Source organism: Chelonoidis abingdonii, chromosome 5 (assembly GCF_003597395.2).
Source record: "Chelonoidis abingdonii isolate Lonesome George chromosome 5, CheloAbing_2.0, whole genome shotgun sequence".
Classification (NCBI taxonomy): Eukaryota; Metazoa; Chordata; order Testudines; family Testudinidae; genus Chelonoidis; species Chelonoidis abingdonii.
In genome coordinates, this window is record NC_133773.1 from 31,709,723 (window position 1) to 31,732,534 (window position 22,812).

The window sequence follows — 22,812 nt, forward strand, 5'->3', positions numbered from 1 at the left end:
AAACCAAAAGCCTCCAAAGTAATTCAATAACTCACCTTGTTATTGGTAATGGTATACCATTTTGATACAATGCATGTCTGAGAAGAACCACAGGCTCTGGTGAACTTACGAGAGCCAGCTACAGTTGCCTCCTACAGTTTATAATGTATAAAAGATACATTAAGTAAACGACCATTGTTTAGTAGCATTGTTACTGCAGAACCTACAGAATAGATTGTGTATGATTTGTAAAGATTACTCTGTTTTAGAAATCACACAAAATGCAAGTGGTTTAGTAGAAAACATGTTTAATTTGGCTCCTTTCATACACTGTTCCAAAAAGAAATTCACTCACACAATGTTGTACCCAGTGTACATCTGGATTTGTTAATGTGTTGCCATGAATATCAAGGCAAATGGTGCCTTAGAAATAACTTCACTAGACACAGTGTGTTTGATAGTAAAGCATCACCAAAACACTTCTCTCCAGGTATAAACTTGGTATGGGGCAGGCCACAGGAAAAAAAGGCCAGAGTGCTGCAGACTTTAAAATCAGGAATTATAAAACATTTGCCCAATATCTCAGTCAGGTTAAAGGAAAAAATGAGGAAGGGAAAAATACCACTTTTATATTTTATAGTGAATTGTTTCAAGATACAAATTCATACCTAAAGCTAAGTAACAGTTCAGTAACTTTTTCTTTTTTAAAGATAGAAATAGACTAGTGATAAAATGCTGTTTTAAAAATACACCAGCCACTGGTAATGACCTTTTTTATTAATGAAAGGAGACAGCTGGAAGCACTTCTTGCACTTGCTGGTTCGTGTAACTAGACCTTTTTGTGTCTTCTTGTGGGGGACAGTATAATTTTTTATAGATTGCTTGTTTTTAAGCTCTTCATGAAGAGAAGCAAATCCATTTTGTGCTTGCATATATCACACCAGGCACTAACCCATCAAGTATCCCCTACAGGACAAAATAAAAATTGAGAGAGAGAAATTAGGAGCACAGCACATCTAAACTAATAGATTACAATTTTCAAGATAAAGCTATACCATGTTACCAGTGTACCCATTTGTCAGACTTAAACAATTGAAAGAGTTATTAAAAATAAATCTTAATGAGCAAACAATAGGGAACAACAAACAGCTAAAATGACTGTTCAAGTCTTAATGTATGTTATGGTATAGACCTTCACTAGAAACATGGTCAATCAATACTCATGAAACTTTCCACTCAGTTAAAACTTAGACTATTCCATATTCAAATTTTCACCAGAACACACAACCTATTCCTGTGGTGTATGCGATACATTAATGCAAGTTTAGTTCCACAATTCCAGAGCCTCTTAAGAATATAATTTTCAAAAACAGAAGACCAAGGGATAAAGTTGTTCATAAATAACCATACAATAAAAGTATGGATCCAAGGATTCTCTGTTTTCCCTGTTCTGGGTTAATTAACTGGAGTTTAGTTATAATTAGGTGTCAAGTCCAAAAATCTGATTTTACTAGCTGTCAACGAGATTATTCTCCAAAGTGAACTTCAAGCATCGGCTTGTGGTTGAAACCAGTTGCAGTTGTCCCTACATCAACTTCTCTAAATACAAGTTTCGAGTTTGTCTGTATAAAATTAAGATAGCTACTCCTGGCAGTTGTCTGAAATTTAAAGACATGGAAATTCAGTTTACAGATCTAACATTTTATAGTAAAGCTCAAACTAGCATCTTTGTTGTGTTGTTCTGGTAACATATGCGAACAAGCACTGTAATGGTGGGGAACACTTTTGGCACTGTCGGAATCCTTAAAACACCAACTCTGTGTCCTTAAAAAAAGGCCGAATTTTTGGCCATTTGAAACGTGTCTTATTTCTGATCTTTCATCACATTCATGTCCATGGAGAGTTCTACTCTACGTTTATCAACCAAAAACAAAAACTCTCCCTAACCAAAAAGGAAATTTTCATTTGATGAATATTAAAGATCAAAAACTTTCAGAAGTGTAATCTGGGGAGTCTATAGTCCTCTCAAGTCTACCCACAGAGGGCTCAATAACCATCACATTGGGTTAATGTTTTTAATAAGGATTTTATAAAGAATCCTGTAAATCATTTCTTGGAAGAAATTTCTTCCATTCTTTTTTAACCAACTTGTAATAGTCTGGAAAGTTTCTCCTTCACTGGTACACTATTACTACTGTAGATAAGGATCTAAATGAAGAGAATCACGGTAGCTGTGCTTGGGTGTAGGTAGTTATAGCCAGGTAGCCCTGAGAAGATATCCCAGCAGGCTGGCAAGGGACTTCTATACTAGCATATCCAAAGAAAGCCTTCATGTAGCAGCATTTCCTGGCCTTAGTGTTTGTCCATTAACTGCAGAGAAACTTACTGGTTCAAACAGGAACCTGCTCTGCTGACTAGCTTGAGCACTCCACCCTCCACCTCCATTTTACTTTGATATAATCACTGGAACAGATTTAGTCTATTATTCTCAACCTAGCCTTTATCATCATAAATTCTGGAAGCATTTATTACATATTGTGAAAGGTTCTGCATTTGTGCTGCTCACACAGACTATCAATTTCAAGATTCCACATTAGTCAGCCCAAAATGGTACAATTCAGCCCCAACTTTTCTCCTTTCCGGTCTCCTCTAACCTCCACTTCTTCAATGAACTAAGGTAATGTAAAGGCCGAGACACACTTCTTACAGAGTAGCTATACATTATTGCAACCCTTGTCCTTCCTTTCCCCAATTTCCCCATGTCCGTCTATGGCTCTCACTTCTTGAATCATGTCTGAACCACAACATTTCAGAGCAAGGACTATCTTTACTTGTTTCTCTGAGGCATCAGCACAATTCTGTGTTTGAAAATCAGAGCAAAAACAGAAGGGACAGCTTAAATCTATTGTTGTATGTATAACTACAATAGGAATCATGATTTAACTATGTATTAGTTTTTAGATTTTAAACCTGTGGTTGTCAGATGTAAAACAAGAACGATGTCCACATTAATCAAAAACAATGCACTGAATACCACCAGAATACAAAGGCTTTTCTGTGCCTTGAGTAACTTAGGAACTGCCTGCCTTTTAATATCAGGCAAATTCAGTATCGTGTCCTGTATCAGATAAGTCTTGCATTTTCATTAATGCGGATTTAGCAAGTTATTTGGCAGTCATGTGACAAACTCTTTTAGGCAAGATATTCCTGAATATTAAATAATCGTTAAACAAAAGCCTGTTAGGAAATTAACAGAAATGATACAAAGTCAGTACTTCATGTAAAACCTTGTTACTGTTAGAACATATGTCTAAGCCACAAATGAGTCTTCTAAGATTTCCTTCCTATTCTTTAGAGTTTCTCAAACATAACCCATGAACTCTTGAGACCAATCACATTTGATTAAAAAAAATAAATCTATCGTATGCTGATGCTTCATGCTGCATTGCTACACACTGCCAGGAAACCCCAACACATGCACTTTATGGGCCAGTAATTATATTGGAGAGATTTAGTAACTCTCCAAGAAATGGAGAATGACCATATCATTATTTAAAAAAAAGAAAAACCCCAAAACATCCCCTGACAGTTAATTCATGGAGTGGTTTTAGCAGTGTGGCCCTCAAAGAAACTGCTGCTGTTGGCAGCTCTAGAGGTCATAGTGGGGTTGAGAAGTGGGAAGGGAAGGAGAAAAGGAAGGCAGGCAGCAAAAATAAAATAAATTCATTATAAGCTACTGAATAGACTGGAAAACACAGAATCAAGAAGCTCGAAAGCCCTGTCAGTACATACATACAAGAACAAAGACTACTCTACCTTCCCTGGAAGATTGTTCTACAGCCTGTGAAAAATTTCCCAGATAGCCTCAATTTTCCTTCTTAATTTTCATTTTGTTATACCCCTACTTCATCTCCCATCCTCCCAATGCTTAGGTATTTATGCTTCTCTCCAAAGCCTGTGCTGGCTTTTAGCCAACCTGTATAGTTTAATTCTTTTAATCTTTCCTCAAAATCCAACCCATCCAGTCTAGAATCAAACTGTATTGTAGCTATGATTTCTGACAGGGAGCTTGTCACCTTCCTGCACAACATGATGTTTCAGAATGGGCAGACCCAAAAACACCACACCTCACTAAAGAGGGCAGATTCCAATTTTAACTAAAACACCTTGAAGCAAAGCTGTGAATGTTTAATCTACACCAATTTTTTTTTTAAACATAACTTATCCTTGCTTCAGATGTAGTGCTTTGTAAACTTAGCTGGGATCCTAGAAATTGGTTTGCCACAGAAAAAAGTGGAATACGCATTTTTACAGAGAATATTTAGTTTTTACATTTTGTGAAAAAAAAATGTAAACTGATTAACTAAATTTTACCGATGAAGTACCAGTGCCACTTATTCAATGGGCGCAACCTCCCCGACTTGTAATTGATTTTTGAATGCGCTGACTGCGCGAGCCCTTGCCACAGTCAGCCCTGGGCAGCTGGTGGTTCAGTTAGTACAGACAGCCAGATAATGGAGGCTCGGATAAACCTGGTTCTACTGTACGTAGCTAAACGCACTACAATACACTGCTTTGGCATATAGACGTTACTCAATGACTTATAGGAGTGTGTATTTTAATGCATCTCAAATTTCACTTCAACCTCCAGGACTAACTCAGAAAGTGAGTAATGTTAATATAAAAGCAATTTTTGCTTTTTATTTTGTGCGTTAGAAAACAATTTTCTGAAAATATACAAAGCAGACACAGAAATATTTGGTATATGTAAGAAATACAAATTGCAATTCTATTAATTTTATTTTATCAAGATGATTGATGGCACTGGAAGGCTTTGAACTTGCTTAAAAATGCAAATATACCAATAAAACATTGTGTTCAACTGATAACTATATTTGTAGTGGGTATGGAAACTGAAGTTCAATATTCCACTTTAATCGTGGGGAAAAAACCACACAAATCTGTGATTTATCACAGAAAACTAGGATCCCTGCTTATCAGTAACAGAAAGGGAGGGGAGAACAGCATGAAATGTACTAAAGAACTTACGGCAATTTCATCCGCATGAAAACTCTTGCCATGAAGAAGCTCAGCAGGACACTGACAAATCCAATAAAAAGCAACAGAAATCTATTGAGCTTTGGGATATTTGGTGCATTGGATCGGTCCAGAATTATGAAACCTAAGCCTCCCATTGTGAAAAGGAAGCTGGATGCGAGTCCTTCCATAATATACTGTCCATTTACTCTGGGGGGAGAGGAAAAAAAGAAAAAAAAAAAAAGAGTAAAAGATGTTTCAGCAGAACACCAGTCCCTCAAGGTATTATTTCCACTTCAAGAGCCAGCAATTTAGTATAATATTTTGATCTGTTTCCATTTTGCCAAAATCCAGGACATTTCATTTTGATGTTTACACACTTAGCCCCAGCAACATGTATTATGTTCCACTGTCTCCTGATACAAAGTCAATCATGATTAGCTCCTGGATCAGTACTTTGCAAGACGACAGAAACCTATACATTACTTTATTTAGAATTTTAGATGTGAGTGGTAATTTCAAATGTGTCTTGGTTGAAAGCAAAAATAAGTTAAATGAATGTAAGTAGGGACCCAAGACTTCTAGGCCTGGTCTACACTACGCTGTTAAACCGATTTTAACAGCGTTAAATCGATTTAACGCTGCACCCGTCCACACTACACTGCTCTATATATCGATTTAAAGGGCTCTTTAAATCGATTTCTGTACTCCTACAAATCGACGTATTGGCCTCATTATTTTACAGTAGCTACCCACAGTGCACCGCTCCAGAAATCGACGCTAGCCTCGGACCATGGACGCACACCACCGAATTAATGTGCCTTGTGTGGACGCGCACAATCGACTTTATAATATCTGTTTTATAAAATCGGTTTAAGCTAATTCAAATTTATCCTGTAGTGTAGACGTAGCCCTAGACTGTTGAGCTTTCAAGTCTGTTTCCCACCCCAGTGCTTAGAAGACAAACCCCAAATTCCAGTCACTGCAAGAAGAGAAGTGTTATTCAAGTCAATATCAAGGGAGGAATTGTGTCTCCTTGTTCTAGCACAGCATTAGGAGTAAGGTGTGCTAGACCAGTGGTTCTCAAACAGAGGTCTGGGGTCACCGGGGGAGGGGGGGGGACACAAGCAGATTTCAGGGGGTCTTTCAAGCAGGACCAGCATTAGACATGCTGGGGCCCAGGGCAGAAAGCCAAAGCCCCACCTAATGGGGCAGATGCACGGGGCTCTGAGCCTCGCCACATAGCGCTGAAACCAAAGCCTGAGCAACTCAGCTTCACAGGGCCCCCTGCAGCATTGTGCCCCGGACAACTGCCCTGCTTGATACTCCCTAATATTGGCCCTGGCATTTATATGCAGAAAAACAGTTGTTGTGGCACAGATGGTCCATGGAGTTTTTACAGCATGTTGCGGGGGGGGCCTCAGAAAGAAAAAGGTTGAGAACCCTGACACTAGACTGCATTCTCATTTCTGTCACTGCATGATTTTGGATAAATCCCTTAATACATCTATGCCTCAGTTTTCCAATTTGTAATACAGTATACACCACCACCCTGGTAAAGCACGTTGCTGGAAGGATCTACAGGGGAGCAGAGCATTTCATATTAGTGTCTAATCTTGATAAATAGTCTAATCTTGTACACTGCTCTTCCCCATGATTTTCACAAACGTGCTCCCACTATCCTGGATCAATGTGATTGATGTATGCTGATAAAAGCCCATCTTAATTGATTACTCTTGTTATAGTTAGTATGGCAACATCCATTTTTTCATGTCTGTGTGTGTGTGTGTTTTCCTACTGTATCTTCCACTGCATGCATCTGATGAAGTGGGTTTAGCCCACGAAAGCTTATGCTCAAATAAATGTGTTAGTCTCTAAGGTGTCACAAGTACTCCTCATTCTTTTTGCTGATACAGACTAACACAGTTGCTACTCTGCAACATGTATATTGCAGAGCTCATAGAAATCTGAGGCATATATTGGAAGGCGTTAATTCTGAGCATAAACTATACACAAAGAATTCCCAGAGTCAAGAGTAAGAATGAGAAATGTATTTTATGATCTATTTATTTATTTACTTATTAAACAGCGTCAGTTCTCTTTTTTTACAATGAGGTACTTTAGTTAAAAAAAACAAGAACAAAAAAAGCCCCATCATTCTCTGCAGGAATTAAGAATAACCAGTCCAGACAGTCAAAATCCAGAGCTCTGTAAACTACTCCTTAATCTTCTCAACTAATTTCTGACTAAATTAGTTTCCTCTCTAATAAATTTTAGATTCTAAGCAAGAAGCATCTGCTGAACTAATTTTGAAGGACAGACACTGTAGATTTATGTTTCAAACTGAACAAAATCTGGCCCTAAACTACAAGTTACTCCACATGGGTGGTCCCCTGCACTCATGCAAAATAATTAAGACCTTGATCTTGCAAATTTTCAAAATCCAGCATTTTATTTTGGGTTCACAAACTGAATGCAAATTATGGATATGAGTTCCACAGTTTACTGCTGTTGAGAGTAATTAGAAAAATAAGGTTTGTGGTTTGCACTTACAGCAGAACTTGATGTGGAACAGAAAAATGGACATTCAAAATAGTAGAAAAAGCGTTCGGGATAGAAAAAGTGAAAGCCAGCTAAAGACAGGTTATACTAATACACACAGCTAGACTTGGGTATTCAGTTTTAATTGTTACATATTTGCAACCACCCACTTTTCCTTTCACAAACAAGCACACAAAAATCTTTCACCCATTATTAAACAAAGTTTAACAGAAAGGAAAAATATAAAAACACATTACATAACTGGTGTATTCTCTCAACTGACAAGTGATTAAAAAGCTATTATAGTTATGAAATATGATCAAATATAGCTTGTTATGAATCTTGACTTCTGCTCATGAAAATTAATTAGTATCATCTACCAGAAATTTCGTTTCTTGTAATGCAAAAATGTAATTGATAAAAATACAAAAAGATATCTATTAAAATTTCACACAATAAAAGTCAAAGTCTATATATACACAATATACTGTGGCTATTTAAACAATTCATTTGCAAAGGAAGGCTCCAATCAGTGCAATCAGATGCATATTTAAACAATTCATTTGCAAATGAAGACTCCAATAAGTGCAATCAGATGCATATTTGTGGATCCTGGGGCCCTCAGAGAGCACAGCTGAAGTCAATGGAGCTCTACCAGAGCATTGTGGTTCACTTGCATTCATCTCTTTGCAGGTCAGGGAGAAACCATTCGATTACGACAAAGGATAATTTCTACCTGTATGCCAAGAAGGCCACTGGTCTCTGATGTCCATGTTCATCTGTCATAGACCCAACACTGGGAGGTTCTACAATCACATCATAGATTATTCCTATTAAAAAAAGGACATTAGTGTTGAATTATGGGCCAGCATCATCCATCTCTAAATATTAAGAATGATTTCCTTCTACAGATAGTATGAATAGAAAGGGAACAGTTTAGTAAATTACATGCCTTTTTACATCTCCTGTTCAAATGCTAAGGAACACAATCAATTAATTAAGGTACAACCTTAAATTACAGTGGGATGAATATTGGACATTTCAGAAAGCCTTTTTTTACATTAGGGTATATCTATACAGCAGCTGGGAGGGTCATTTCCAGCTTGGGTAGATATATATATGCTAATTCTGCTCAAGCTAGCATGCAAAAAGTAGCAGCATGGCCAGAGTGGCTCAGGCTAGTTACCTGAATCTGCCAAACCCCCTGGGTAGGTACTCAGGCAGATTAGCTGCCACACCCCCACTGCTATTTTTAGCACACTAGTTCAACGACTCCTAGCATGTGTATGTCTGCCAGATCTGAGAATCACCAACCCCAGCTGCTGTGTAGACATACCCGTAATGGTAAATGGCTTATACATGATTAGCGCTTCAAAGACTGTGAATGTGTAGAGTCATAACTGTTCAACATATCAGAGCCTAGGACATTGGACCTTGTTTTCCTACTTAATCGAGTTTAATCTGTGATTGTGAACTTGATTAATTCCATTTACCTTTACAGGGTTAAAAATAAAAACCACTTTTGGCTGAAAAGACCCAAAATACCGTTAGTGTTCTATTTAGGGACCATTCTTTCTTACTCTATAGGTACAGACACTAGAGAATATCATGGGAAGATTCATGTTGCAATGTCATTGAGCCTCACAGAGATCCTGTAAACTTTAGCAGTAATTTTGAATTTAATCTAAAATTTTAGGAGTTACTTATATACATCTCTAAATTTATTCCAACAAATTTACTTAAGCTACTGCCTTCTGTGGTTGGACTTCACATTCCTTATTTGTTTCTAGGGTGACTGCAGCACCTGAGGCACTGTATAAACTCACAGGAAGCACATTCTGAGCCCCAGAAAGAGGAGTAGGAGGAAAGAAAGGGAGAGGGAGCAGAAAATACAATATACAATGAAAGTGGTCAGGAGGACATGTCTTGATATGAGATCTTTAATTAATACAAACTAGGGCTGTCAACCGATTAAAAAAATTAATCATGATTAATCACACAATTAAAGAATAGAGCACCATTTATTTAAATATTTTTGGATGTTTTCTACATTTTCAAATATATTGATTACAATTACAACACAGAACACGAAGTGTACAGTGCTCACTTTACATTTTTTATTACCAATATTTTCACAGTAAAAAACAAAAGAAATAGTGCTGCAGTGCAATCTCTATCATGAAATTTGAACTTACAAATGCAGAATTATGTACAAAAAAACCTGTATTCAAAAATAAAACAATGTAAATCTTTAGAGCCCACAAGTCCACTCAGTCCTACTTCAGCCAATCACTCAGACAAAGAAGCTTGGTTACAATTTGCAGGAGATAATGTTGCCCACTTCTTGATTACAAAGTCACTTGAAAGTGAGAACAGGAGTTCACAGGGTACTGTTGTAGCTGGCATCAAGATATTTACGTGCCAGATACGCTAAAGATTCATATGTCCGTTCATGCTTCAACCACCATTCCAGAGTCCAAGCGTCCATGCTGATGACAGGTTCTGCTCAATAAAGATCCAAAGCAGAGCAGACCAACGTATGTTCATTTTCATCATCTGAGTCAGCTGCCACCAGCAGGTTGATTCTTTTTTTTTTTTAGTGGTTCAGGTTCTGTAATTTCCGCATTGGATTGTTGCTCTTTTAAGACTTCTGAAAGCATGCTCCACACCCCATCCCAATCAGATTTTGGAAGGCGCTTCAGATTCTTAAACCTTGGGTTGAGTGCTGTGGCTATTTTTAGAAATCCCACATCGGTACCTTCTTTGCATTTTGTCAAATCTGCTGTGAAAGTGTTCTTAAAATGATCAACATGTGCTGGGTCATCATCTGAGACTGCTATAATATGAAATATATGGCAGAATGTGGGTAAAACAGAACAGGAGAGACACAGTTCTCCTCCAAGGATTCAGTTACAAATTTAATTAATACGCTTTTTTTTTTTTTTTAAAACAAACATCATCAGCATGAAAGCATGTCCTCTGGAATGGAGGCCAAAGCATGAAGGGGCATATGAATATTTAGCATATCTGGCAAATAAATACCTTGCAATGCCAGCTACAAAAGTGCCATGTAAATACCTGTTCTCACTTTCAGGTGACACTGTAAATAAGAAGCAGGTAGCATTATCTCCCATGAATATAAATAAACTTATTTGTCTTAGCGGGTGGCTCAACAAGATGTCAGACTGAGTGGACTTGTAGGCTCTAAAGTTTTACACTGTTTTGTTTTTGAGGGCAGTTATGTAACAAACAAAAAAAATCTGCATTTGTAAGTTACACTTTCACAATAAGGAGATTGCACTACAATAGTTGTCAGAAATGAATTGAAAAATACTCTTATTTTTACAGCACAAACATCTGTAATGAAAAATAGTATAAAGTGAACACTGTACGCTTTGTATTCGGTGTTGTAATATAAATCAATATATTTGAAAATATAGAAAAATATCCAAAAATATTTAATAAATTTTAATTGGTATTCTATTGTTTAACAGTGCGATTAATCGCAATTAAATTTTGAGTTAATCGCATGAGTTAACTGTGACTAACTGACAGCCCTAATATAAACTATTCTACATGCTCCTCTACCTATATTTCTTGTAGGTGACAAAGAGAGGATCTTCATGAAGGATTTGAATGGAGAGGGTAGCAGCTCTGCAGACTAGTGCAACATGCCATTTAGAGATAATTGTAATAAATGCAGAATTTTGTTTCTTTGGTGCATCAAACCAAACTACATTGTGTCACTTGACTAGAGTTTTGTTTGATAAATAGAGAAAGAGATTGTGATCCACATACCATCTCATATTAAACAGCAGTAGTGATGAATAAGCCAAAAAACTGCTACAGGGTTGGCATAGGAAAGCAAAACAGACCCCTGCCAAGTCACTACCCAACTGTAACATCCCCATTCCTTAATCAACACTCTCCCAAAACCAGATAATCAAAGCTAAAATAAGGTTTTCTGATATGCACAGAAATCTCCAATTTGATCACTGATTACATTCTACGTACCACATAATAGAAAGTCCCATTCCAGCATCAGGATTAAGACAAAATTTCCATAGTGGACAGAGAAGGGTTGGGGGTTTGGGAGGAGCAGGTAATACACCTCACTGACATAATAGATATAAAAGTCATAGGCAGCCTAATCTAAGCATTAAGGGAGTTTAGGGCTGCTCTTCTCAGGCTGCATATCAATTTAAGGGAGGGAACTTTTGAATGTCTTTGAAACACACAGAGCAAAATCCTTCATCACTAGAGGAAGATGTTGTAAGAGCTATTTTAAAATTATCCCTTCCAAAAGCCAAGACTGGCAAGTAGGTCTGTCTATAGGGACAAAGGTTTCTCCCCATGGCATACTCATCTCCTGACTCAAACTCAAAAAATCAACCACAGTATCAGTTTGATTTCCGATATTGCCTATACTGAGCAACTGTATTCTGGTCTGCAGATGGATTTGGTCCCACAGACCTCTTCGGTTACTACGCCTGAACTAATATCCTCGCCAAGGCCTATCGCTAAACCACGCACCCAAAACCTCGTCCACCGTCTTGCTGTTGGCAGAGCTGCGGCCATCGCCCTAGCGGGGACGGGGAGCTGCGTGTCACTCTCAGCGCGGACGTGGGGGTTTACACCACGGGCAAAGAAGATCTCTCTCTGGAAACCCCCCCGGAGTGCGGGGTGTAGTGACACAAAGTGCTCGTTAGTGGGAACACGTGCCAGCTGTTGTTTTTGTCCTTACGGAGGCCGTCTCCGGGCAGGCTCAGGCACGGCTTCCCACTGCCGCAGGCGGAACCGGGGACCGCGATGCCCCAGGTGGGGGTGCAGGGCAGGATGTCCCCGTCCGGCTGTGATGGGATCGCCTTTATTGGGGGGGGGGGGTGTCACACACCTCCCCTCACCCGGGTCTCCCTCGTCCACCGCCACAGGGGGGAGGGACACTGCTGCCCACAGAGCGCGGGGAGGCACCACCCGCGGCCAGGCTCCCACTGAGAGAGATACGGGTAAAACCACTTTCTCCCGACCCAACAGGAGCCCTAGGAGCGGAGAGAACAGGCGTAATCCTGCCCCCCACCCCAGTCCTCCGCCCGTCCGGGCCCGTTACCTCCAGTGATGAGGAAGTAGGACACCACCACCAGCGCGTAGACAGTCATGGCCGAGGGCGTGTGCACCCAGCTCGGCCGCTTCAGTTTGATGTTGGGGCACTGGAGCACCGCGAACGGCACCCGGTAAAGCGTCTCCATGATGGCAACCCAGCCACCTCCAGTGAAGACTAATCAAAGCCAGCACCGCAGCTGCCCCGGCTTGACCCGCCGCGGCCACCGTCTCTCGCACCCTAACGAATGCGGAAGCGAAAACCAGCTACAGAGGGAACGTAGGGCCACGGAGGGGTCCTGGAAGGTGATAAGAACAGGGCGAAAAAGGGCAAGATTGAGCATGGTAAAGGTCACCTGGAGAAAAACGCGATATATAAAATCTCACGTCGCTAAAACACCCCCAAACTCTGGAGTTTCAAGCCGGCTATACATGTCTGGAGAATAGTAGTACTACTCACCTGCCAGATCCTAGCAGCAGCTGACGTGGCCTGGACACGTCAACTGAGAGAGTTTCGGGCGGGACTGGCTCAGCTGAAGCCCCGCCCACAGAGCAGGAGGCCCCGCCCACCCTGGGGAACGTAGCGGGAGGGGCGCTGTCGCCGTGCTGTAGCTAGTAGACGCCCGTTACCGTTGGTGCCGCTGCTGGGCAGCACGTGGGGGCGCTGCAGGTAGAGGTGTGTTCAGGCTGTTCGGTGTGTCCCTTTTCCCAGCACCAGCGCGCAGGGAAACGCATCTGAGATCAGCCTCAGAGTGGCCAACCCAGCAAAAAGTGTAAGCGGCGGCACCCACTTCTAGCTGCAAGTCTCCTGTGTCGGTGTAAGGGCAGCGATATCGCTGCTGTACCACGCCAGTATGGTACAGAGTGCAGCGGTAATATCTTTACACCACAGACAAGCTGAATGCCAGGCAGGTGCGGCACTCTAACAAGTTTGGGTGAAGCAAGCTGTTTTGAGGTATGGTGATCAGACGCCTCGTTTTTAATGGGACACTCCCATGTTTAAGCGTTTCTGCAGCTGTCCCAGATTTTTCTTAAACACAGGCAAATTGTCCCATATTTTCTGTCTCTCCCCCATCAGCACTGGCAGGCTGGGCCATCCTTAGGCATACACAGCATACGTGGCTGCATGGGGCACCCACCAATTGTGGGCACCACCAGGACAGCAAGTAAGAGCAGGTCGGCTCCTGGACACCAGTGGTGAGCTGCAGCTGGTTCGCAAGAACCTGTTAAATTGAAATTTAGAAGCCGCTACTATTCCAGTGCTCCGGTGGCTATTTGAAGGACCGAGGCTATAAAAACAGGGGAGCCGTGGGTCCTTTAAATAGCCCCCAGAGCCTAGGGATAGCGGGGGGGCTCCACAGGCTATTTAAAGGGCTGGGGCTCCAACTGCCTCTGCTGCCCCAGTCCTTTAAATAGCTGCAGAAGCCCCGCCGCTTCCCCAGGGCTCCGGCGGCTATTTAAAGGACCGAGGTGGTAGAAGCAGGGGAGCCCCAGCCCTTTAAATAGGCCCTGGAGCCCCAGGCTGCTGCTGCTACCCCGGGGGGGTGGGGAGAGAAGAAACTTGTGGGTTCTGAGGGGGGCAGTCAGGGGAAGGACGTGGGTTGGGGTTGGATGAGAGGGGAGACAGGCACGTGGGGCTTGTACTGTACTCACTGCATGGCTCCCTACTGGGTCTTTGGTGGCATTTTGGTGGCAGGGGGGAGGGGGAGGTCTTCACTTGGTCTGGGTGAAGGACATGCCGCCGAAAACCCGGAGCGAGTGAAGACCACACCCTTGCTGCCGAAGTGCCGCTGAGGACCCAGCAGGGAACCGGTTCTTAGGATTTTGGGAGCTCATCACTGCTGCACACCTAGTGTGCTCTGCAGTCTCCTTAGGCAGGGGCCGTATTCACAGAGCCTGAGCTGCTGCTGGCCTGAGCTCTGCAAAGACATGGGCCAGGTCATCCCTTTCCCCTCTCCTCCAACCCTGCAGTTGGAAGCAGGTCCCATCCCTTCCTTCCTGCACAGTTCCGAAAGGCTGCTGCTGACCATATTCTGTTGTGTATCCCGGCAGAAATGGGCATGTGACCCTGCATGCCCCCCCATGTATTGCCTCGAGAAGACATGGTACTGAATGTGACAGGTTGCGTCACAGAAACCTCCTTGGGACTGCCGTCTGATGTGCTGAGACTACCTCTGAGCTCATTTTCCCTGGCAGTTTGGGACTTCAGACCCCTGTCTTGTTGAGCCATACACTCCAGTCTGCTCCAACATAGACCCAGGGTCTGAACCACACACCCCCAAACTGCAGAATTAACTGAAAACAGCTTAAAAAGTGCTCCTGTCTCTAGCAGCCAGACATCCAGTTCCCAATAAGGTCCAAACCCCAAATAAATCCATTTTACTCTGTTATACAGTAACTCCTCACTTAAAGTCGTCTGGTTAATGTTGTTTCGTTGCTGATCAATTAGGGAACATTTTCCTTTAAAATTGTGTAATGCTCTCTTCTAAGGTCGTTTGGCAGCCGCCTGCTTTGTCTACTGCTTGCAGGAAGAGCAGCTCCTTGCAGCTAGCTGGTGGGGGCTTGGAACCAGGGTGGACCGGCAGCCCCCTATCAGCTCCCCGCTCCCCTAAGTTCCCTGTGCAGCAGCTGCCTGCAGTTCAGCTGTGTCCCTCCCCCCACTGCCATGTGCTGCTCCTGCCCTTTGCCTTGGAGCTGCTCCCCAAGACTCCTACTTGCTGTGCTGGTGAGGGGAGGGGGGCTAATGTCAGAATGTCCCCCTCCCGCCTGTTCCTGCACCCACTTACCCCATCTTCCATAGAGCAGGGCTCAGGACTGAGGGAGCTTGCAGCAGCCGAGGTCTCAGCAAGCTGATCTAATTAACAAGGCAGTGTACTTAAGAGAAATGTGCATATCTCCCTCCATTCCTGCTGGCTTGTGGAGTGAGAGAGTTAACCCTTGAGGTCTCAGTCAATTGCTAGTTCATCATTTAGCAGTAAGGGAAATATCCCACCCTGTGACTCCACCACCTCAACCAAGCTTCACAATCATCATCACTGTGTACCAGTGTTAAATTGTTTGTTTAAAACATATACTCTGTGTGTGTACATATATATATATATATATATATATATATATATATATAGTCTTTTATCTGGTGAAAAAAAATTCCCTGGAACCTAACCTCCTCATTTACATTAATTCTTATGGGGAAATTGGATTTGCTTAATATGGTTTTGCTTAAAGTTGCATTTTTCAGGAACACAACTACAACGTTAAGTTAGGAGTTACTGTACAGGGTAAACTCATAAATTGTCCACCCCTTATAACACTGATAAAGAGATATGCACAGCTGCTTGTTCCCCCAGGAATTAATTACTTACTCTGGGTTAATAAGTAAAAGTGATTTTATTAAATATAAAAAGTAGGATTTAAGTGGTTCCAAGTGATAACAGACAGAACAAAGTAAATTACCAAGCAAAATAAAACAAAAACACACAAGTCTAAGCCTAATACAGTAGGAAACTGAATACAGATGAAATCTCACCCTCAGAGATGTTTCAATAGGCTTCTTTCACAGACTAGACTAAAGTCCTGTCTAGTCTGGGCCCAATCCTTTCCCCAGTAACAGTCCTTATTCCAGCTCAGGTGATAGCTAGGGGATTTCTCATGACTACAGTCCCCTTTTATAGTTTTGGTACAAGGCAGGAATCTTTTGTCTCTCTGGGTCCCCACCCCTCCTTCTAAATGGAAAATCACCAGCTTTAAAATGGATTCCAGTACCAGGTGACATGGTCACATGTCCTCTGAGACCCCAAGCCTTCAGGAAGACTTGCAAATAAACAGCGCCATCTACAGTCAATTGTCCTGGTTAATGGGAGCCATCAACATTCCAAACACCATTAATAGCCCACACTTTGCATAATTGCAATAGGACCTCAGAGTTATATTTCATATTTCAAGTTTCAGATACAAGAGTGATACATTTATACAAATAGCATGACCACACTCAGTAGATTATAAACTTTTTAATGATACCTTAAAAGAGACCTTTTGCATGAAGCATATTCCAGTCACATTAAATTCAAACTCATTAGCATGTTTTCATAAAATCATATGGAGTGCAACATCACACCAAGTACCAGCAGAGGCAGGTCTGTCCCAGGGACACAGACCAACATGGAGGGCAGAGATCACCAGGCAGGGAGGGTCGGGTAAGTCCATCACCTCCCCTGTGTGAGTCACCCCTCCTCATGTGAACCCGAAAGCCTTAAAGATAAGCAGGTAAATAAAAAGAATCCAGCTACACAGCATTTCTTTTTAACAGGGGCTCAGTCAACTTGATGTTAATTTTAATGTTTGTATTACATAGTTCTGACTGATTGTCATTGAACTTGCTTGAATATGAGTAATTTTAGGGGGCTGGAGCCGCCTCCCACACCCTGAACTCATTTCTGGGCCCACCCTTGAGCCCTCACCCCCAGCCAGAGTCCTCACTCCCTCCTACATCCCAGCCCCAATTTCATGAGCATTCCTGAACCCACTATACAATTTCTATACCCACATGTGATCCTCGGGCCAAAATGTTTGCCCACCCCTGCTATAGGCTGTAATTGACTGCAGACTTATTTGGTTTGCATTTGTCTTGTCCACTACTGTCTTTGGGCATCTGTGACATTTTGTAGGAGCAGATTTTGTTTTGTATTGTATCTGGTTGTTTCCAGCACTCTCTCTTGTTACTAGTAGAATCTCTATTCTTTCTTAAAGAAACCTACATTTGTTTTAGCATAAGTGCTATGTGATTTTACATGGGCAGAGGATCTGAGATTTCTGTGAATAGCCAGTGTCAGGATATCACTGGGGAATGATGCAAAGGCACTGGAGAACTGGGCATCTATTGTTAACCTCCAATAAAGACAAGTCTGGCATAACCCAGATGAGATTGCTTGAGTAGCTGAAAGCTGGTGCTATTAGGGAATTGATACCCAGCCAGGCATAGGCAAGTTTCCCTCAGCTGAAGGCAGGGGGTAACAAGGTGACTCAGACTCCTGGGTATTACAAGAACCATCACACAAAGTCACAACCTTAAACATAAATAATAGAAACTACTTTTGTGTGTTGCAAATAGTGCCGATCAAAACCAGATGTAAAACTATTAAATAAAGATATTCTAGAAAAAGTTGCGCCTGCCTGTGGAGTTTAGAAAGAAATCTATGAACCATCACATTTGACTAGATAATGATATCTCATATTTACATTTTAGATTTTGGTTCCCAACATTTTATGGTTGGATCTCTCTCTTGCAGTGGAACTGTGGTTGGTCCTTCTGGCGTACCTGAGGTCACATTTGTTTTCTTTTTCCTGTCCTTTTCTTTCTGTCCTCTCATTTTTCCTTCTTGTGATGTTCCTCCCCTCACCTTTCTGTGTTTTTCTTTCTTATTGCCCTTTATGTTACAGCTTTATTCATCCCTCTCCTTCCTACCCAACTTCAGTTATTTCCCACTTCTTTTTATCAGTTTTCATTCTTTTCTGCAGTTCTCCCCACATCTCTTCTCTTTGTTTTTCTCCCCATTCCTTACTGCTGTGATCTCTCTCTTCCCCATGTTTGACACTGTTCTGTGTTATGGACAGAACACAAAAGTATGCACTGTTCACTGCTACTGTGGGGCTGGGAAGAGAGCCCAGAGCTGGAGACTTGTGGTGCCCAGCAGTTTCTCATAACAGGCAAGGACAGCAAACCCCATACAATGGAAATTCTAGTCTTAATAAGCTGAATTTGTTGCTGTCTCTGAATAGATTTAAATAATAGAGCATAACTGCGGTGAAACTAGTTCTGATCTGCTTAGTTAAAAGTCTTTGTTTTGTTTCATCATCAACAACTTTGATATATTATTTTAAATTGATGTAAGTTGTAGTTGACCGAGGTGGCCACAGAGTGGTAGACATACTCTTCTAAAGTAATTGTGTCCACAGTAATTTAATCTTACATGTTTTTCCATCTGTTAGCATATTCTAGATGTTCCCAGGAGAGATTGTTGTAGCATTTGCTCAGAAAAATAGGATGCAGATTTTAAGAAAAGGAAAATTCTGGGAGCTGTCACAGTAAAAGACTACTTGGGCCAATGAAGGAAAGAGGACTAACTGGAGTATCAGAGGAGGATAGCAATATACTGAAAGACATTTTTGGGAACGGTGGGAAAACAGGATTCTTCAGAGAACTGGAGTTTAGTTCTAAAGCCTTTCACCTCTAGGTCATTCATTCAAATCTGGCCCAGGTCAGATGAGATCAAAAGTTAATTACCCTTTCTTTTCTCTGTACAGCTCCCAGTATAACGTACCCTCAATCAAAAGTATGTGTTACCATCAGAGCTTAAATTCTCAAAGATTATTTCCCAGAGCCCTGGCATGTTCCATGGGGTTGAAGCCCTAATTCCCAGCATGTGCTGTGAAAGACCTTGAGATTAAACAGCTTGAATTTGAGACAAAAGGAGAGCCAATGGACAATTCTAAGAGTGAGGTGAGATTGGGGCAACAGGCAAGGAAGACCATCTTAGTAACTATGTTTCATAAGGACTAGATGGGAACAAGGTGGGCCAGAGAGGTGGTAATTGCAGTAGTCAGAACATGATATGATGAGGGCCTGGACAAGTGTTTTAGCTAGCTGGAGAGAAAAAAATGTCCTGGCTTGGAAATGTTATGGAGGAAACATCAGCAGATTTGGAGGTAGGCTGGAGCGGTGGACCAAAAGGGAGGTAGTAGTCAAAAATAACTTCCAGGTTACTGCCCTGTTTGAGAGGAAGGATGATGGCACTGTCAGCAGTGCCAGAGACTAAGAGATGGGGTGGAAAAATATACATTTTATCAAAAAGATTTCTCAAATTTGGATGAAAGGACATATCTAGTGCATTAAGTCCATCTGAATATTTAGAGCATGCTGACATGCTTCTGCCCACAATTAATCAAATGCAGTTTGGCACATGCAGGTGATCTTATTTTTTTAAATTGTGGGAAAAGAAGAACAGGTAATTAAGGTGAAATAAAGGATACAAATTTCAATACTGCAATTGAAACTAATTCTAATTTTGATTCATTTCCAATATTATCACTGTCCTTTAATCATCAGCATGAAGAGAAAAAAATAATCTCTACTTCCTTGAGATGTATTTGCAACCCTATTAAATTGAGGAAGACTGTGTTTTTTTAGGGGAAACTTGATGCAGTGACAAATCCCTTTATGGACCTATGCTTGGGACTTTAAGCAGGAATTCCACACACACAAAAGCAATTTCTACCATCACCATGGGCATTCCACATCTATCCCCAAAGCATTACCTGCCCAACCCCTCCACTGGTGTCATTATTCAATAATATGTAAATTACAACCTGCTCCAACTCATACTGAAGTTAATGTCAAAACTCTAATTGACAGCAGAATAATGGTAAGGATCAGGGTAAGGATCATGTCATCTTATGCAACTGTAAAGAGTCCCGTAAATAAGAATATTGCTAGTATTCAATAGGCATAATCTGACTCCACAGGTGAAACAATAAAACTTGTACATGAAACCTAAGCCCCACTGTCAACCACTTATTTTTGGCTATTTGTCAATGTTTAGCAGGCTTGCTCTACAAGAAAACATATCTTGTCTCTAAATAATTGAATCTAGTGACTACCTTGAAGACATTGCTAGTTAAGAGGCACATCACACCTGTAAGAACTGCTTTGATATCTAAATTGCAACTGTCTGCTTTGAGTCTGTCATCAATGTAAAAAAAAAAACAAACCCACAGATCTAACAGCCTTATCATCATTTCCCTGATACTTTGTCTAATGTCTATGGCACATGGAAACTAAGATTTTAGTTGTCCTTGTTGTTCATTCAAATTTCATTTTTATAATTGGTTTCTTTCCTTTCCTTCCAACACTCCCTCCCATCCTCCCCACCCCAGTTCAGAGCTAATTGCCTAACTCCACTGCTTTCTGCCTGTTCATTATTTAGCAATAATTAAATTGAAGATGTTATACAAACTAAAATGGAAGCTCACCATGAATATTAACTCCTTTCTCACCATTCTTCTGCCACCCCCAAGAGCCCTAAAGGAAATCTAATCTAACAGACATTAACATAAATCATGCATGTTGAATCATATCTAATTGAAAAACCACTTATGAGGTAAACACCTGTCTTCATTTCCCTTTCTGTCTGAAATCAATTCTTTTCAGCATATTGCAGAGCCAATGCAGTTGTATTACAGAAAGACACTGAATATGAAGTTCAACTTTGAAAACTTAACTTTAGTATATTAACACTCTGCTGCTCGGACAATTTAGTTAATGTTACAATCCCAGGGCAAAATCTTTCTAGTAGTTTATAGCCTTCAAAAACACATTCCAAGCTGGCTTGGAGATGGTGGAGCTAATGCTGTTTAAATGGTCTTTGATTCTCAGTCATTGCTAGGTACTGTACTAACACATAATACAGCATCCTGCTCTGAAGAGCTTACAGTCTAAATAGCTGTATAGTCATTCAATTTGAGAATGTTAACAAAACGTCTTCATTGCCTTGGCAGGTGAAAAGGCAGTTCTCTTAGGGGACAGACTGTTTCACCTCTTTTGTTAATACCCCACCCAGCTATTCAGGAATTTTAAACAGAGACCTACCTTTGTTCCTCCATGAAAGTGACCATGGCTGAGGTCCGTAACATTGGAAGAATGAGCAATGAATGATACTGAGGACAACTCCCCTTAGTCAAATTTTTAATATTAAATTATTTCTTCCCCTTCCGTATTTGAATATTGGCTCGTTACAGTATAGGCAGAATTAAGGGTTCTTTGCCCTTAGGAAAGAGCTGTTAAAGGCAGCTTGCAGCTGAATAAAATTGGGCTTGTGCTCTTTAGACTTTTTTTTTTTTTTGGTGGTAAATCATAGTCTTCTAGCATAGACAGAACTACAATTACTAAGGAAAAAAACAGCTGGAAAATAAAGATAATGCCCACCTCCTTTGTGATATACTGCTGAACAGCACTGTATAAGAGCTAGGTATTATTTAAGGATATTTTAACGGGAAAAAAGCAAAAATGTACAAGCCTACTTTTCCCTTTAGAGATCACTTTAAAAGGGAAGTTGTATACTTTACTGCTAGATAAACTGCAGCTAGTGAGAAAGCTACTCTGAGCTGATGGTCATGCATTGGTTTGTGACCACTACAGGAATTTCTCCAATGTGGAAACCATTTCTCTACCCTTCCCACTTTGTTACATTGTGGCAACTACAAGTCTCACTGTAAAAATCAATATTAGCAGAGTATTTTGTATTTTATTTGTCTTAACAGAATATTCCATTCCTTTGGAGACTAGTCACTCAAGTCTAGATTTTTAAAAGTATTCAGGCATTGCTCTGCGCGGTGTTGCAACGCCTAAGTATTACATGTCCAAGTCCCATTTTAAAAAATGACTTAGTCCCCTACGTGTCACTGGAACACAGGACTGCGCAAGGAATAAGTGATTTAAATGGCTAAGTCCTATGTTCCAATGACAGGCACCTAGGTGTGTATCTATACTGCAAAAACTCTGTAGCAATGGCTCAGAACCCCAGACCAACTGACTCAGGCTCACACTACAGGGCTAAAAATAGTTCTTGCTTGGGCTGAAGCCTGGGCTCTAAGATTCTTCAGAACACTGCCGGAAGCCCAAGCAGGAACATCTAGACTGCTATTTTTAGCCCTGCAGTATGAGCCTCAGTCAGTTGAGCTGGCCTGAGACTCGCTGCCACAGTTTTGTTTAGTGTGTTTTTTTACATACATGTACCCCAAGTCCCTTTTGAAAATGAGACTTGGACATGTTACTTGGGCCTTGCAACACTGAGTGGAGAAACAGTAAAAAAACCTTTAAAAATCAGGGGCTCACTGTTTTGCTTTTCAATCAGCCTGGTCTACACTTAAAACCTAAGTATACATAGCTACAAGACTTGGGTGTGAAAACCTAACTCCTGAGCACCACAGGTGTGTAGACCTTGTATTGCACTGTGATATCTGAACATGGTTGGACTTGCTGCTGCTTCCCTGGATGTATTACCCAGTCAGCTGGTCAACAGCTCTTATCTTACTGGTTCAGAGTAAATCTTGATTTCCCTCTGTAGCAGCCAGTACAGAGAGTTAGGCTTCACCCTCCTTGTTTCT

At 41.2% G+C, this 22,812-nt stretch overlaps 1 protein-coding gene across 1 annotated transcript; it reads right to left on the bottom strand.

Annotated features, from left to right (window-relative positions):
• Window positions 1–272: 272 nt before the first annotated feature.
• OSTC (oligosaccharyltransferase complex non-catalytic subunit) lies at window positions 273–12,910 on the bottom strand. The gene is made up of 4 exons (XM_032802245.2): window positions 12,665–12,910; window positions 8,294–8,387; window positions 5,029–5,226; window positions 273–945 (listed from the first exon to the last, which is right to left on the bottom strand). The coding sequence occupies exons 1-4, from the start codon at window positions 12,801–12,803 to the stop codon at window positions 927–929; spliced, it is 450 nt and encodes a 149-aa protein (XP_032658136.1). The 5' UTR covers window positions 12,804–12,910; the 3' UTR covers window positions 273–926.
• Between the last annotated feature and the right edge of the window lie 9,902 nt (window positions 12,911–22,812).